The sequence below is a fragment of the Xyrauchen texanus genome, chromosome 18 (genome assembly GCF_025860055.1).
Source record: "Xyrauchen texanus isolate HMW12.3.18 chromosome 18, RBS_HiC_50CHRs, whole genome shotgun sequence".
Classification (NCBI taxonomy): Eukaryota; Metazoa; Chordata; class Actinopteri; order Cypriniformes; family Catostomidae; genus Xyrauchen; species Xyrauchen texanus.
Genome location: NC_068293.1, coordinates 34,070,738 through 34,085,032, shown reverse-complemented (window position 1 = coordinate 34,085,032; position 14,295 = coordinate 34,070,738). Strand labels below are relative to the sequence as shown.

The window sequence follows — 14,295 nt, the reverse complement described above, 5'->3', positions numbered from 1 at the left end:
TCACTAACATCAGCAAGGTTCTTACAATTTAATATACAATTAGAATTAATTCTTGCACCTCTTAATACTTACACTCTATCTTCACACTTACACTTCTCTTCATATACAGAACTTGAGAACAGAAAGAGCTCATGATTACCTGATTCCTGTCACTGTACATACGCCCACATCCCACCACGGGAGCCAGATCTCTCTATTGTAATGGTTCCCTTCTCTTGAGAGATAATGAGCATGGAGATGTATTACATAAGGACGAATAGGAGCAGAGAGGACTCAGAAGAGTACTAAAGCCCCATTCTAATGGAAATTCAAAGAGAAGGAATTCAACTATGCTTCTGACAGCACCCCTCCCATCCCTCAAAGGTAGACGAGACGGCATCATTAACGTTATGCATACCCCACATGGTGCCTTCATGGGTGGACCAAGAGAGATGAGGTGGAGAGCAGAGCTCATTCTGTCAGGTAGGAAACTCAATTAGCCATTCTGACACAGGATCACATATTGGCAACTCTCCGAGTACACATAGGTAGACATGCACCTATTATAGCTTCCTCAGCCACTACGACAGGACTCTACACTCCTAATGAGAGGAATGTTCATTGTCTTCAAGTGTCGTAAGCCATTCTAGAGCAAGGTAGAGGATAATGGGTCAAGTCACCAGTTTAACTTGTATAGGGGTCATAAGGGCTCAAAATCAACATCAGATTTTCACGGTATGATAACAGTCTCAGAAAATATCACGGTTTCACTGTATAACACAATTACTATTATCAGTGAAAACAGAAGGGTTATTTATTTATTTTTTGAGCAAACACTTTATTATAATTGAAACTTGAAACCATTTATTTTATTGATGTATAAAAAAAAAAAGTCTCCCTTTTGAGAATAAAATAAATAGAAAAAATAAGAAAGCAAACAGAATTATAATAAACAGAATTATAAACATGATAAAAAATAGCATGTAAAAATAACATGTTATATAACTAAAGCATGTTAGTTTACATGTTAGCATAGCATGTTAAATTAAATGAAAAATAACATCAGCTGTATGAGCTTTTAAAGTAATGTCCAATGATTATTAACAGTTAACATATACTGTAGATGCGCGACAGCGAGGGCAGACTGCTGCTGTCTGTACCTTTATCTCACTGGTTCTCAACTGGTTTTGCTTCAGGAAACAAGCCTTGACCTGCCATAGATTAAACATAACCTGCATTTAATGTATCCTGGGTTGCATTTACATTTATGTTGTATAGTTTTGTTCGTGGTTTTCCCAGTTCTAGGACATGCATCAAGTGACGATATTTTTGTTGTTGATGTCAAAATCTACAGGAAGTTTTAAAAATTGAAGAGCATATTTACTTATATGGGCCCATTATTATCCCGTTTGTTGCCTAATATTACATATTTAAGCACATATTACACAGACGGAAAGGCTCCTCATTACCATGCTAGTCTTAAATAATAGTAATAATAATAATAATAATAATAATAAATAAATGTATTTATGAAAAATAAAATACTAGCTGAAACACATCTTGAAAAGTTAACTACAAATGACACTGTTGATAAAAAATGAGGTCTAATAGATTCTACCTTTAGATTATTTCATATGAAACTATAACCATCCATCCATCCATCCATCTTAAACCGCTTATCCGAAGTCGGGTCGTGGGGGCAGCTGCTCCAGCAGGGGGCCCCAAACTTCCCTATCCCGAGCCACATTTACCAGCTTTGACTGGGGGACCCCGAGGCATTCCCAGGCCAGTGTGGAGATGTAAACTCTCCACCTAATCCTGGGTCTTCCGAGGCCTCCTCCCAGCTGGACGTGCCTGAAGCAACTCCCTAGGGAGGCGGCCAGGGGGCATCCTTACCAGATGCCCAAACCACATCAACTGACTCCTTTCGACGCAAAGGAGCAGCGGCTCTACTCCGAGCTCCTCACGGATGACTGAGCTCCTCACCCTATCTCTAAGGGAGAAGCCCGCCACCCTTCTGAGGAAGCCCATTTCGGCCGCTTGTACTCGCGACCTAGTTCTTTCGGTCATGACTGAAACTATAACATTTTGTCAAAATATAACATGCAAAATCCTGAAACAATTTTGTAAAGGTGATGTGTAATTTTTATTTATTTTTGGCGCATAGCACAGTGTTGCTCTTTTCCTCATGCTGTTTGGCATGTCAGGGCTGCTACTATTTGAGAGGTTTGAATTGACAATCTCCGTAACACTTTAACCTAGAAAAGTCTCACTAGAATTGAAATTGGTCACATCAGTTTTGATGTCTGCGCTCCGCAATATCGAGGGAAGCCCAGTTGTTGAACGCGCACGCCAGAGAGAAGAGCAGATCATTAGCGCGAGCTCGTTACACTATAAATAGTCGATCACTTGTGCGGCCACTGAAATATCTTGAATGGGAGAAGTTACCATGGCATTGTTATTTCCCTGCTGTCTGCGACCCAGTCCGAATAGGCCAGTTGAGAAACACTGCTTTAAAAATCACACTCATGTCAGACCCCCTCCCCTCGCTTCTCTCTGATATCTACTGCATGTGTGGGTGTGGCGCAAGTTGACGAGTCTGATAGACAGTCGAGAAGGAAAGGAGATGCGCACGCGCATGTGAGAATCTCTGTCCGGTTGCATTTTTTTCTCAATACCATAGATAAGCAAATGTACATGGTATGATAACCGTCAATTTTCAAACCGTGGTATACTGTGAAACCGGTATACCGCTGCAACCCTAATGACGATCAGCCTATAAACCCACCCACGTTGAGGCTGCACTAAACTGCAGTGGAAAAGAAAGCTCAGAAAAGTAAAGCGAGTCGAGCCGAGCCATAACGTGCAGTGGAAAAGTGCCAAAAGAGTCTTTCTATAAAGCAAGAAAGATAAATGCACAAGAGCAAAAAAGCATGAGAGAAAAAGCAAGAAAACACAAGAGAGCAAGCAAGAAAGTAAGAAATAGAGAAAGAATTAAAAAATTAAAGAAATATAGCTACCAAAATTCAGCGGGAGAAAGACGGTCATCTCGGAATTCACCCCCGAAAATACGGAATTTCACCTGATGACGTTCATGTGGGGTTCAAAATTTTAAAATTAGTAGTATTTCACAAGGGAACCCCTCTGGCTTAGGAAAATAAATTTGACTTGGCTACACAACAGCTTAGATTTTCTATTGCCTGCCACATACAAGCCACATCGCAGTAATCACCCAGTCAAAAACAAATAATTGAGAGGCAAGCATTGGCTGATAATAATTTCTGTGATATCTATCCTCAAAGCACAGGCAGAGGATGCAGAGCAAGGACAGGTGCATTTTGATGCAATGCCACAGTGTAAGCCAGTAAGAAAACCAAAGATCTCCATAGACATTGAGGGTGATAGCATCAAGGGTTTCTTTTATGAAACATAGGCCCACTTGGCCCACCCGGTCACAGTGAAGATGAAGAAGGATAGATATTACTATTCCTAAACACCAAAAGATACACTAAAGATGCTATTGTTCCAATTGGTAGTCTCATTCATTCTTGAGAACAACAACAAAAATAGATAAGTTTTTACATTTACATTCATTTTTAACAGTGCAACATTAATAAAAGGCAGTCCATTATTATTAAAATAATTGAAAATAAATATAATAGTAAAAACAAAATGTATGCAGTACCTCTTAAAGAAGTAAAGTTAAAGTTTCCTCATAGGCAGTTTTTTTTTTTCAGCCTTGGCTAGACACTCAAATGAAGTTTAATACCAGTATGAAGTGGTATTTTTGCTCAGTTGTATATATTCCATTGGATGTAAATCCTGTACTCTATATTAAGAGTCGTATTATTAGACAAGCTTTATTCTGAAACATCCTCTCAAGATAACTATATTAATGCATAGTTGGCACATTGGTCAAGAACTGTGTTTAATCACAAGGTACATAATATATAATTAGAAAACCATTGAAAATTAAGCAATACCAAGAAAGTTGGTTGTGAAGTCGATTGCCTCATCCTCAAAGTAGACAGAGTACATTTACACACTAGCGGTGACTTGCTCAAATATTCAAGGACTATATAATGGATTGAGACTCACCCACAGTTGACCCAGGCGATGGTACCCTGACCTTTCACAGCCTGAGCAACATCTGACAGCAGCTTCAGATGAGCATCTCCAGATGTAGCTGAGGACACAAAGAACACACACATATGAAATCCGCTCATACAGACAATGCTTGGCCAAGTCTTTTTACATGAGAGCTGTGTCACTCAGCATGTTCACATGTACATATTTTCGTCAGTCTGAATCAATTCAATCTGACTGCAGAGAACAACTTTATAGTTTATACAATATGTACCCAATAAATGTAAATGTAAAAAAAATTATTCTAATTATTCTACTTCTACTTCAGAGTGGTGAGTGGCGTAGTGGGCAAAAGCACATAACCGGTACTCAGAAGGTCGCTGGATCGATCCCCACAGCCACCACCATTATCCTTGAGCAAGGCACTTAACTCCAGGTTGCTCGAGGGGGATTGTCCCTGTAATAAGTGCACTGTAAGTCGATTTGGATAAAAGCATCTGGCAAATGCAAAAATGTAAATAAAATGTTCGGATTTGTGGAGGTGGCTTTAAAATGGAATACATAGAAAATAAGTGAATGGCCAACTAAATTGCCTTCATCAGCCAAATAAAAAAAAGACGCAGTTCATTCAAGATTGACTACAAAGACTTTTACTAATTAATCTTACAGTTCATACAAAATAATTTTGTTTAAACATTGGCCCCAAACACGTACTTCATTGACTAATTCAAACCATGACTTGTACTGCACATAAATTACTAATATTGGCCTTATATTCATTCTGCTAAGCCAGAGGGGAACTGGCCCCAAAGTGAGCCTTGTTTCTTCCAAGGATATTTTTTCTCCATTAACCACAATCTTATGGAGTTTTTTTGTTCCTTGCCAAAGTCCCCTTTGGCTTGCTCAATTGGGGTCTAAATGCAAATATTATTTAGGCACAATATATCACACTCACATTTTTATCAAACCACACAATGATTACTCTAAGACAGTACAGCTTTATTTTCTGTTATACCATAATTTTCTGTAAAGCTGCTTTGAAACTATGTCTGTTGTAAAAAAAATGTAACGCACCATAATAAGAAAGATTCCTGAGAAATGCAAGCTTGTAGTACCACCTGTTTACTCCAGAGGACAGTAAGTAAAATTTCAGCTGTATGAGCAACGCACAGTTTATATAGTGAAGAAAACACTTCAGTAGGAAGAACAACGCAAACGTACGTTACATTCTTAATCAAATTAATTACATGGTGTCCAGATTAAAAATAAGGGATCTCAAGATGTGTTTAAAGATAGAGTATTAAACTATATTTAACTTGAAACAGTGAAATAAATTGTATGTTTATGATGCGACGCACCCGAGACACTACACAAGCATGTCTGATGCAGGTGTAGATTGACGGGCTTAAACAAGCTCTCATAATAAATCTCCAACTGATTGACAAATTCACTTGTGAAATGGATTGCTGTGAACTGTATGCCAATGATTGTCTTATGATCAATAATATGGTAGTAAACAATACATCGTATTCTAAAGCCGCTTTTTGTATTGTCTTATCAATTATGAACTCTTCTGCTAAAAGAATGTAATGCATTTTAATTATCTGAATATATATATATATATATATATATATATATATATATATATATATATATATATATATATATTTATATTTAAAGATAACTATGTATAATTATATATTGACATATGTATAATCTTTATATATTGAATTATTGTTATATGAGGGGCTTTCTCAGCAAATATTTGTATACACGATTAATCGCGATTAATTAATAGCGACACCATGTCATTAATTCTATAAAAAAAATTTATCGATTGACAGCCCTAATATGTAGAAATATTGATGATTTATGTGTCACTTGATTCATCAATATGATTAATAATTTTCCATTTATATAAAAGTGTCACTAGAAATATGCCAGACATTCAACAAGGACGCAATTAATGCATACAAAAAAATGTATGTCCATTTTTCTATTCCTCTAATTAATTGCCTACAGCCCATTTGCACTACCAAATTCTTATGAATGAGCTGTTTTGTTTATATCGCTGGTGCTTGTGGGAAATGGACTACATAATAGTACGCTGACAGTGCAATAACCGGAGAAGAACCTCCAGATTAAATTGCACCTGACCCAGTCAATTAACAATTTGCATGCAAATTTTTGCCAAACCCACTTGCATCTAGACGTAGCGCATACTTGCACGAAAATACCAAAACTTAATGGACATGCCCACTAATTTAGTGATCATACTGCACGGTAAGCGCTCTTAAAATAGGGCCCTGCATTTCAAAATGACACTAAACAACAAAGAATGACATTGATTCTATTACATATTTCCATCAGTCTTTTTTGAATAATTCTATTAAATCAAAGGTTTTATGATTTATATGAAATGAGTTGATCTGAGACTTAAGCCAATATCACACTCCAGCTCATTTGATTGATATGAAAGGTGTTTTACTAACTTGAGTTACATAAAAAGCCATCTGCTCTAGAGCTGTATATCAATGTTGGGTCAAACTGAAAAGGCTAAAATCATCAATTCCAAACAAACAAATATAATAAAAAAATGTGAAGTGAATGTTGTTCTTAATTTTTACAAGTTCTACAGCCTTACTAAGACAATAGCTGTTGGTGGTAATCATGTTGATGATGAAAGTATTAAGCAAAAACTCAGATCAGAACACGCTGTGAAAGTACCAAGTGTGAAAACAACCAGAATGTTCCACAAGGTTCCAGATTTATAAATTTCTGACAGTCTGGGGTTTCCTACCACATAATATTCCAAGAGGCTGCAGTGGAGTATGCAGATTTTGAATCCATATTCTGATTTTAATTTACTCATATTGGTGAAGATCAGAGGGACAATAATTTCAGGGAACATTTAAATTTTCTGATGTGACAAATAATGTGAGGCAACACAATTACAGCCAATTTGATAATTTTCGATATTTAATATACAGTTTTTGGGGCAGATTTCAGGGCAAATGAGATTTCACAGGGGGCAGAATAATCCAGCACAATGGCACATAAAAAAATATGGGAAAAACAAAAACATCCTGTCACTTGTAAGTGGTTAGCACAAAGGTTGTGATACATGCAAGATATCCATTTTTTAGTTTAACATGCCACCATTGATTAGGACATGGTGTACAGGAACTATCACAACTATTGCACTGAGGACGCTTCTAATAGGAAAGAAATCAGGGAGAGCATGCAAACTGTGCGCTGGACTGCTTCACTGGATAATTAGAGCTAGTCTGCCATCAATCAAATGCAATGTTCGATACATAGTCTGATCCAATGACCTCCCATGGTCAAAATTGGTTGTGAATTATGAAACAAATAAATCTGAACAACTAGGCCATGAGAGGCTCTTCCCATCCATTGTGGGAGGTGTAGATTGTTTATGGACCGTTCAACCATACCATACCCGTATATAGTGCGTTTGCTTGCTGGCTCAGCTAATAACAGTGAGGAGTTATGCAAATGAATTTGCGGTGTAATGTAAAGGGGTTGATTTTCCTAATGGCTGTGAGAGACGCGTTGCTTAGATTTTAGGGTGTTGCAGTTTTTATGTGCTTTTGTACATAGCCATAAAATGTATATTATCACAGCCAATAAGCATAGCATGTAGCTTAAATATTCCAAGAGGCTGCTGTGGTGTATGCGGAAGTGGAATATCCAAAGATGCCAACATAATGAATGTTTTCATGATGTCGCTGTATCTTTCAGCTGCTAAAGTTGTAACGCATTTATTCCATTGGTAACACAATAGTCCTGAGATAACAGAGAGAGAGACTAACCTGACTTAGTGTAGAGGACAAGAACATTAGTCCTGGTCCTGAGAAGTTTCTTAAAATCCTTGTGGTCATTGACTTTCTCTATGAGTGGAGACACCTTCACTGCCTGCAGGGTGGACAACACTGCAACCTGTGAAGGAGAGAGAGAGAGAGAGAGAGAGAGAGAGAAAGAGAGAAAGAGAGACTGATATTCAAATTTTTCACTGTCAAGGCCAAATATATCATGTGGTTTAAGACAACATCGCCAAATGAGGAACAATATAAATTCTGTGCTTTTGTGAAATCACAACAGTGTTTCCAACCGTGATAAAATAGTGAAGTAAAGATAACGGCTATTACAGAGCCAGCGTATCATATAAATAGTTACATCACAGCAATATGCCCCTTTCTCACTCTTCTACTGATCGGTACATCAATTGGAAAGGAGCACAGCGACGTCAGGTTGCAAATCTATGGTAGACATTGTTTGGCCAAAAAACAGGAAATAAACTTCAAAAGTGCCAAACATGGCCTTTTTGTAAGCATCAAATTAATACATTTTGAATGTAATAATTTATAATAATTTTTTTAATGAATTAAATATAGATAATTTATTATTTGTTAATTAATAATTGTATTAATTTAACAATTTGTGTTTTGTTTACATTTTATATATATATATATATTTATTATTATTTTTTAATTGTATCATATAAAACAAAATAAGAAATAATGACTTAATGATAACTTCATAAATTAAAAATAAACAATGATATTAACTGTAATAAATTAATAATGCATTACTTAATGTATTAATAACTTTATAAATTGAACAATGAGTATTAAAATTTTACAACTGTGTAATTTTAAAATTAAAATAAGAAATAATTAATGAATGATAATTTTTTTATATATTAAAAATAAATAAATTACTAAATTAAACAGAGGTATATTAAACAAATGTGATTTTTTTTTAATTATTATTATTATTATTATTTTATATGTTCAATGGCTGCAATATGCACTACTTACTATATGTATTGCACTATCATCATAGTGGCTGCAACACATATCTAACAAAAGTGGCCTTATAGTTTCTGAAATTGTACTCTTATGTGAGGCTTATGTGTTGCCCTGCAGTGGGAGAAAATGCTCTCTCTCGCTCGCTCTGTTACACTCTCAATCACTCTTCCCAGCAGAGACATGCGATTTGGAGTTTGGATGGAGCTGAGGAGATAAGGCGACAACAGATAAAGCTGCTGTCATTTAAAGAAGAGGAAAATAAAGAGCAGACAGGCCATGACACACAAAAAGAGACAGTGACCCGGCTCTTATCATCTCCCAGTCACATGCTCGATGGGCAAAGACCACAATGAGGGGAAATGATGTTGTCTTATGTTCTAGATAAGACAGTTTAAATGTTATTATTTGCACAATAATCTAAAAATATATTTTGCCCATCTGGATATCTTCTGATAGCTGATTGAAAAGTTTTGTGATAGTCTTTAGAGTTCTACATTTTGTATACGAGGCATTGCAGCAGAATTTAAAAAAGTAGAGATGGTAATGCACACATAAATGAAGGGTTACGTGTAGGACCACTAGCATATGCAAACAAAATTTCTAAAATAATGAATGTTTTAAAACATGTTTCCCCGAACACACCGCCCATCCACCATTGGTCAAAATACAGATAGCACTGTCTCAAACTAACACCACTGGTTGAGCCAATTTTGCTATCTTGGAGGGCCAACGGTGGAGAAACAGGGAGAACATTCTCTCTCTGAAATGATTGTGAAAGTATTGTGGCAGTGTGAAGATGACAGTCAGGCCTTATTAAAGTACTGAAAGGCTTGTGGGACCTGAGAATCACACCTCCTCTTACTTTAGCCATGGTGATAGAGACTGTGATGCATACACTGTGATGTACTATAAGAGCAATGCCAGAGCAACTCACTGAAATGTTTGAGGGGATCATATTTGTGAAGTCTTAAGTTTTCTTTACAAAATCTAAAAAACATTCCCTGCCTCTGGCGTCTGACGATCGCATAACTCTGAGTAGGGCATCAATTTGGCAAGTGCAGGCCCTGCTTCTCCCCATTCATTTTAAAATTACCTTAGAACCTATAAAAGTATAAAACTACACAGTCAGATAGGACAAAGAAGAATACAAAAGACATTATAAAGGAGGCGTTGTTGGTATTTTTTTCTTAAACAACCCATCTAGAAAACTAAAATCTACAGTTCAATCACAGAGATAACCGTAGCTTTCAAACTTCATTCAGAGACAAAAGAGATAGTGTTCAATGTCTAGTCACATCAGGTTTCGGACCCTATTTGGTGCACCACCTATTCTTCAAACATTCTGTCCAGAGCTAATAGTCGACCAATAGAACAAGCCCATTACTCTCTGGCAATCATCATGTCCTGTACCTGTTACAAAGACTTCCATTTGGCTTTCAATGAGCAGTAGTCTTCAACATGGGCATTATCCTACCAATGACGCCACTTTCACAAAACTGTCACTGTTATTATCATCCGCCGAACAGCAACGGGAGACAGGCTTGATCGTTTCCTGTCGATCAATGCAAAGTGAATAGAACAGGTTGGAAAAACCACATGCTGTGCGTGGCACTATTTCATCTGCTGAGCTGCTATGGCTCTAAAGAGTGAGAAGAACATGCAGGGAAGGAACAGGATTACGGAGGAACATATTTTCTGAACATTCCTAGCTCAGTCTGTTTGTTGCTGCTTTCTTTCTAAATCTATTTCTTCTTTCCCTAAAAACTTACTACTCAAAATTAAGAAAATCAACACCACAAACTGTGATTTCAAAGAAAAATGTGACACTCCAAAGTGCTACAAGACATTTGGAGACAGAGTAGAGCACTGTTGGCAAACTTTATTGCAGGTTATGTAATGCAGTACATCAAAATCTATTAAATTATCATGTTTTCATTTCATCAGGACAACAGCTGACATTAAAGGTTATAGTTCACCAAAAAATTAAAAGGTTAGATAAGGTTCCCACACCTTTTGACCAATGAATTTCCATGATAGTTCCATTACTTTTTTCAATTGTTCAGGATGATGGATAAGGATTTTCTTTTTTTTTATATATATAATTTTAGAGAGATTGCACTCATAAAGAGCCATTTCTATCCAATGAAATTTTTAGAACAGAGAACAACTAGGACAAATATATTCACTATATAAATGTAAATAACTTTTTGAGATTTAACAAATTTCCATTACTTTTTCAAGCCTGGAAATCCCTAAAATAAAATTTGTGAATAATCACTTAAATTTCTGTCTGCTTTGGTGAACTATTCCTTTAACAATAGATCATTAGGACCATTCAGAATTCCTCTCCTTCAATCACTTGTGTTGGAATAAAAGGGATATTTCACCCAAAAATGTAATTAATGCATTATTTACTGACACTCAATCCATGTCTTTTGATTGAACTGGTTCTCACCTACACCTATCATATAGCTTCTGAAGACATGGATTAAACGACTGAAGTCGTATGGATTAATTTTATGCTACCTTTATGTCCTATTTGGAGCTTCAAAGTTCTGGCCACCATTTAATTGCTTTAAATGGACCTACAGAACTGAGATGTTCCTCTTAAAATTTTTGTTTTTGTTATGTAGAAGAAAGAATGTCATACACACCTGGGATGGCATGAGAGTGAATAAATGATGAAAGAATTTTCTTTTTTGGATGAACTATCCCTTTAGTACAAAACCCCCTAACCAAAGAGTTTGATGTCCAGTATTTTGTCTTTGAATGTCAATGATAGGTAGTGGTCCTCAAATTAATCTTCCACTCAAGAACACCCTTTTTTTATTTGACCCTGCTGACATGTTTGGCACAATATGGGTAACATTATAACACAAATATTATCTTTCATATGCAAAGCAAAAACACTGCTCGGCAGTAGTAGTCATTTAGCATGTGCATTGCTCCCGACATCACAAATCTGCTTTATAAATAGCATCTCATTTCCACTTTTAGAGCCTCACTGATTCATCAAAAACAGAAGCGCTTTTAGTCAAACACCCTCCTTCATCCTTCTGAGCCAAACAACGCAGGGGGCTTCGGCTCTGCAAAGCTGACGTTGGTTATTCACAAATACAAGGAAATGAGTCTACGACAGAATGCTGAATGAAGCAGTGAATCTTTTGGTTAAATTATTATTTCTGTCATCTACTCACACTCATGTTGTTTCAGACACATATGACGTTCTTTTTTCTGCAGAACACATCAGGAGATGTAAGGCAGAATGAAATTTTAAGTCACCATTCACTTACATTGCATGAAGAAAAATGCCTTGAAGGTGAATGGTGACTGAGGCTTTCATTCTGCTCAACATTTCCTTTTGTTGACCATGCAAATTATTTGGGAATGGAACAATATGATGGGTGGCCTACAGAGTGGAGTAGGTTGAGTCATTAAAAGTTTACTGTACAAGGTGCACAGATATGCCACCAATGCAAACTCCATGCACAGTGCTGGACCAGGCAATGGTTGTTGTGGGACAGAGCACTTTGCAGGGGTGACTCTAATCAAGATTAAGAGCTTTATAAACTGCTCTGACAAGCGGGAGTGTTTGAGGGAGCACAGATAGCAGAGAGCGGTTTCACTTCCCCCGCCCAACCACCACAAACTCCTTACAGTTCAGGAGAGTACCTTTGTTTGCGGTGGCAGGCGCAAAACAGGATGTGAAACAGGAAAGCTCCTGCATAATGAGATTTGCCTGACATGGCGGCTCAGCTAATAGAGTATTATGTTGAGGACATATTTATTCACAAAGATTTTGTGAATTCATGGAACAGGGTTGATGCACTTTAAATAGCAGCTAATGAAGTGAGGTTAATTAACTACTGACTATTGCAAGCTTATTTCTGTCATGCTAAGCACAGAAAAAAACATTTGAACTCTGATCAAGGTTAAAAACCACACCAATTCCAAAGTGCAAGATATATATTTATAAAAAAGAGAAGCACAATGTTATCAGATGCAAGGTTTGATATCTTTTTGAGTTGAGTCCATCAGTGATGCTGGAACCTGTCAACCACTTGCGCATTCTGTACTGCAGTGTAAATACGACTGCTACTATAATTCAAGAGCACCTCTAACATGGCACACTCATTGACACCAAAATGCACTAAATAAGTGGCATGCAACATTTCAACGGAGCATTCACGAAGACACATTTCCTGCCATAGGATTGAATCAGTTTTGACATTTTGGCAATGCATATGTGAAGTATACAGTTGCATTATATGCATGATCCAGCCAAAAAAAAACAAGACATGAGAACTATGATGAATGAGACTGAATGATCCGATTGATCTTCAGTGTATCTCGCTCCCTCTCTTTCTGCCTCTTCTGCTGTCAACTTTGAGCTACTGCAGCAAGAGAGATAGACGATCAATCCCTTTTCTTTCGTTTTCGTCTTACGTATAATGCAGAATACCGTCCCGATACGCCACATTCATATTAATGATTGTATATACCCATGAGTTTATTTAAAAATACTCACCAACGACAAGAACAAGAACATTTCGCTATGTCTCAAACGTCTCCCGTGTCGGTTCCAAGAAGCCATGATGCCGCTGCCACGTCTGGCCACGCAAGCGCAATCCATATTCCTCAAAACCCCTGGAGAACGCAATGCATCTTAGGAAATGTAGTTTCTTAGGAAATGTAGTTTTTGGGGAGCGACATGGCTCGCCGTCATATACACCTTTTAATTTTGCATTCGAATATGTTGGACCTCAAGCTCAAGCTAATAATATTTTTCAACAATGTTGAACCGTGGTAAGAAGACACTTCTGATAATATCTCTGAACTAAACAAATAGACTAAGCCACGATCTGTCCGTGTGTTACAGTGATTTTACCAAGTAAGTGAGGTTTTGGGCGTGGCAAAACTGCAACAGCAAAATAATACAAAACGTTAAAACAATAAATAGTCACATTTATTATTATATGATTAGAATTAACAACTCGTACACCACATAAAATGGTGCAGTAGTTTAAGGGATAGTTCACCCAAAAATGAATATTATCTAATCATTTACTCAACCTCATGCCATCTGTCTATGACTTTCTTTCTTCAGAACACAAATTAAGATTTTTAGAAGAATATATCTGCTCTGTAAGTCCATTCAATGTAAGTGATGGGGTGCCAAAATGTTGACACTCCAAAAAGTACATAAAAGCAGCATAAAAGTAACACATACAACTCCAGTGATTTAATCCATGACTTCAGAATTGATAGGACAGGTGTGGGTGAGAAACAGATCAATATTTAAGTCCAGTAGGTGGCGATGTGCATGAAGAATGTGAATCACCAAAAACAGAAGAAGAATAAAGTGAAAGTTAAAGTGGAGATTGACTGAGCAGGGAGG

The 14,295-nt window shown here is 36.9% G+C and overlaps 1 protein-coding gene across 1 annotated transcript in view; it reads right to left on the bottom strand.

Moving 5' to 3' along the window:
* The window catches only part of LOC127658541 (protein disulfide-isomerase A5-like), a 59,601-nt gene extending 46,103 nt beyond the window's left edge, over positions 1-13,498 (bottom strand). Inside the window, exons 1-3 of the mRNA XM_052147883.1 lie at positions 13,426-13,498; positions 7,899-8,025; positions 4,078-4,165 (exon numbers count right to left, since the gene is read on the bottom strand). Of these exons, the coding sequence (XP_052003843.1) occupies positions 4,078-4,165; positions 7,899-8,025; positions 13,426-13,491 (281 nt within the window). The 5' untranslated portion in view covers positions 13,492-13,498. The remainder of the gene's footprint in view (positions 1-4,077; positions 4,166-7,898; positions 8,026-13,425) is intronic.
* Between the last annotated feature and the right edge of the window lie 797 nt (positions 13,499-14,295).